At 41.3% G+C, this 3,884-nt stretch overlaps 1 protein-coding gene across 1 annotated transcript; it reads right to left on the bottom strand.

The window, feature by feature from the left end:
* Nucleotides 1-216: 216 nt before the first annotated feature.
* Nucleotides 217-1,629, bottom strand: LOC149282249 (protein FAM187B-like). The gene is made up of 2 exons (XM_089498437.1): nt 809-1,629; nt 217-562 (listed from the first exon to the last, which is right to left on the bottom strand). The coding sequence occupies exons 1-2, from the start codon at nt 1,627-1,629 to the stop codon at nt 217-219; spliced, it is 1,167 nt and encodes a 388-aa protein (XP_089354563.1).
* Nucleotides 1,630-3,884: the final 2,255 nt, after the last annotated feature.

The raw sequence follows: 3,884 nt of genomic DNA, 5'->3' as shown, positions 1-3,884 counted from the left end.
CCCTTTTACTCTGAGACCCTGAGACTGGTGTAAAAACCCTGAGAGTAGACAATTTATGCAGAGTAGACAAATTTCTTGATGGACGTCAAAGCATCTTCATCAATCCCAATAAAATAATTACATGATACATTAATTTTGCCTCCAAAATCATGTCTTTTATTTCCAGTTGATAACAAACGTAAAGGTGATGGCAGTTAGACATGAGGCTGAACACATTTACACCGGTAATTTGCTGATGGCATCGCTGAAAGGTTTGTTGAAAGCCAAGGCAATGCCTAGAACTATCAGGAAGATTAGGAATAAGACGATGCCAAGTATCAGTGACTCCAGAGAAGTATAGAGCCACGCTTCCCACGTGTACTGCAGCTTATGGACGATCACATTAAACCTCCCGGCCAGGCGGTGATCCACGTAACATTTGTAAATTCCGGCATCTGATTGGTTGAGATTTGGAATAAGCAAGGATCCCCCGCCGGTGGCGTTATCCAAAATATACGGGCTGCTGCCACGGAGCTTTTGTAGACGTGATATAGAAACACATTCACGCTCCCAGTAAACAGGTCTGCAAAATAATGCATAGAAAGAGTAAATAAATATCCTTCATTCCATTTTATCTGCTACTCTATACAGCGCTGGGGGGTTATATTACTGTATACAGCGCTGGGGGGGTTATTACTGTGTACAGCCCTAGGGGTTATAACTGTATACAAAGCTGGGGGGTATTACTTTATACAGCTCTGGGGGGGTTATTACTTTACACAGCGTTGGGGGACTTCCGCTTTAAACATGATGAGATATAGATCATTACCTGTAAATGGAGGCCGTGGGGCATTTGAGTAATGCGTCGGCGTGGAGGTTTGTATAAAAGTTGTCAGTCAGAAGAAGCTGAACCTCATTTTCGGAAGATGTTGGTTCCTTGCAGCTGTCTTCACACATCTCTATCCTGAGTTCAGGTTTATGAGTAGGTTGAAGTTCTTTGAAGATGGCTCTCAGGAGGCCGCACGGCCAAACCTTCTCTTCCAGATCCAAGCTGATGTTCATCCTGGCGTAGCAAAAGCCAAGCTTCTTCCTCTCTCCTTGAACCCCGCACCTGTCACAGGGCTGCCATTCCTCCCAAACCGTGAACATTTCAACCGAACCCTTATCTCCAAAGTCCAAAGTGGTATTAGGTTGCACCATCTGCCCCAGACTTGCATGAGAAATGTAAATGTCTTCTACATTCTGGACATCTAGCGCGTAATGAGCTAGAACCGCCTCTCCATATCTGCAGGTATAGATTCCGGTGTTTTTCACTTCCGGGGAGAGAATCTTCAGATCGCCGGATATCAGCGTCGGGCGTTTCATCAGTTCCAGAAGCTTTGTCGGGATGGTGGAGATCGAACCTTGACTTTGGACGAGGGTAACGGGTTTTGCGCTGGAATTGGAAATATCTAGATATTGCCAATAAATGGAAGCGTCCGTGGGCCTGTTCACACAGGTTAGGATGATGGGATTATGGGAGGCAACGGCTATTTTACAGGGAATTTGGGCAGAACAGGCCACAGTGATCCCTTCCTCACCAAGTGAGATAGTGGCTTGTGCTAGAAGCACCAAGCCCATCACAAACGTGATGTGTGACACCCGAATCATGGCGTCACCCGATAGTTAGTTTTCTTGTTTCTTTCTCGAAAGAAGAACCGCAGAAAAAAATCAGACCAACTCCTAGACTCCTCTCGCTTGTCTGTTAGCTGGTTTCTCAATTACCGGGGGATTTATAGACTTGTACCTATGATGTCATAAACAACACAAACATTCTAGATTGTTACCCTCGATGATGTCATAAACAATACATGCCACTCTTCAATGTTACCATCTATCATATCATGAATAATACACATCACTGTACAATATCACCATCGATGATGTCATATAGAATCCAAAGCTTTCTAGAATGTTACCATGCAGAAAGATACCAAATAAGTACCATCTTAATTTTCCCAAATATATGAGATGAAATGACCTGTATTCAAGCAGGTTTTCCAGCTGTGATATCGCAGCGAGAAAATGCAGCAATTGTGATGTTTAAATATAATTCAATCAGAGGAGCAAATGAAGTAATCGGCTCCAGACTGTGTTACCCAGAGAAACTGCCCCTTCACCCCGACACCCTGAGAGTTTCCATATGTGGTTATATATATAATGTGTTTTGCAAAATAACCAATTGGTGCAATCTCCATAGCAACCAACAGAACCAATTTCTGAACTTGTGAGAACAAATCTAAAATGACATTAATTCTTAAAGACTGAATTGCAGAATTTAGGGGTTTAAAAAGCATTTTCTGTCTGCATATCTGTGGGGTCTTTTTGCTCTTCTATATAATGTTCTATTGATGCCCCTTAATGATTAGAAAATTAATTTCCATTGATGGGCTTTAAATCTTCTGGTTGTTGAAGAACCTGAGAGACCGTCTTGAGTCGACCCGATGCAGATACGAGTCCTCCTCTTGGTAGCCCAGCAGATATATGGACAGTGATGGTGAATGGGGATGCGGTATGGATCCTGTAATGACTTGCTGGATGTTTTTGGTTAAGGAAATTATACATTATTTACTTCAATGTCTCTTACTACAAATTATTATTATTATTATTAATTATTGTGTTATATAGGGCCATCGTATTCCGTAGCGCTGTACAATGAGTATCTCTCCTTGTTTAGAGGTGGCACAGGCGAGGTGTCTACAGTTCTGTACCGATTGGCCCCCAGCCTAGGGGCCACTGATTTCTAATGTTCCCTCTTATTCCAAAAATATTTTTTTTCTACCAGTGAGAAATTGCGCAAGACGAAGCAGTAAATCTGTAAATTGGGTTTTTTTTAAACAGTTTTTGCCTGAAGGTGAATTTTTGAAGACATGGGTAAATATAAAAGTGTATGCAGACGGACAGAGAAAAGTGTATTATTTCATATGTATATATATATTAGACTTGGGCACCAGGGGGCTCGTCTTCGGGGGGAAAAAAACCTTCGTATTCCGCGAATATTCGCCCGTTCCTGTCTTCTCTTCTGGCGAATATTAGTAGGGGTTAATACGGGGTTAACAACACATCGGAGCAGCAGCAGCTTCCGTGAAGGAACGTGTGTGCAACTCTATTGGTCGTTTCGGCAGGGGGCTGGTCTGGCATCAACAAGTGAATTGCAGAACGCACTTCATTCGTTGATGGCAGGCCAGCCCCCTGCCGAAACGACCAATAGAGTTGCACACACGTACTGAGGTGTACTGTACACAAAATGACCTAGAGACAAATGCTCCAAGGAACTTGGCCTCCGTTTATCATACACAGTCACACATCCATAGATGTTTAATAAAAGAATAGGGATTATTTTACATTTTTAAATTGATTTTGGACCACTTGTAATACATGCCTAACATTTGCTACCTATTCACAATGGCATACTTTGCAACAACCCAACTTTTACTGGACAGGACTGGAAAAAAGCAGGACTGTCCACCAAAATCTTAGGTGTGTTGGCAGGTATGCGGATAGAAAAATGTTGGACAAGAACTAAAAAATAGCTTAGGGTTAATGTACGGTTATGTTTAAGATTAGTAGCAGTGCACTGGTTTGGTTAAAGATGTATTATGTCTAAATAATAATTTAATTTTAATTTTAATGGGTTTTAAAAAATTAAGGGGTTTATTTAAATGTATTTTAAAGTTAGATTTATTATTTAGTACTTTATTATATTTATTTAATGTTTATACTAGTGCTACCTACCGAGCTATAACTACCAACGTGTATTTGTATACCTAGATAGCTAAATTAGATGGGACAGGACTGGAAAAAAGCAGGACTGTCCCTGAAAAAGTTGGGTCTGTTGGCAGGTATGTGGATGGAAAAATGTTATA

The sequence above is a fragment of the Sceloporus occidentalis genome, unplaced genomic scaffold (genome assembly GCF_023333645.1).
Source record: "Sceloporus occidentalis isolate IW3139 unplaced genomic scaffold, rSceOcc1.0.p SCAF_120, whole genome shotgun sequence".
Classification (NCBI taxonomy): domain Eukaryota; kingdom Metazoa; phylum Chordata; class Lepidosauria; order Squamata; family Phrynosomatidae; genus Sceloporus; species Sceloporus occidentalis.
Note: the sequence above shows the minus strand (reverse complement) of the source record. Positions and strands in the feature narration are given on the sequence as shown.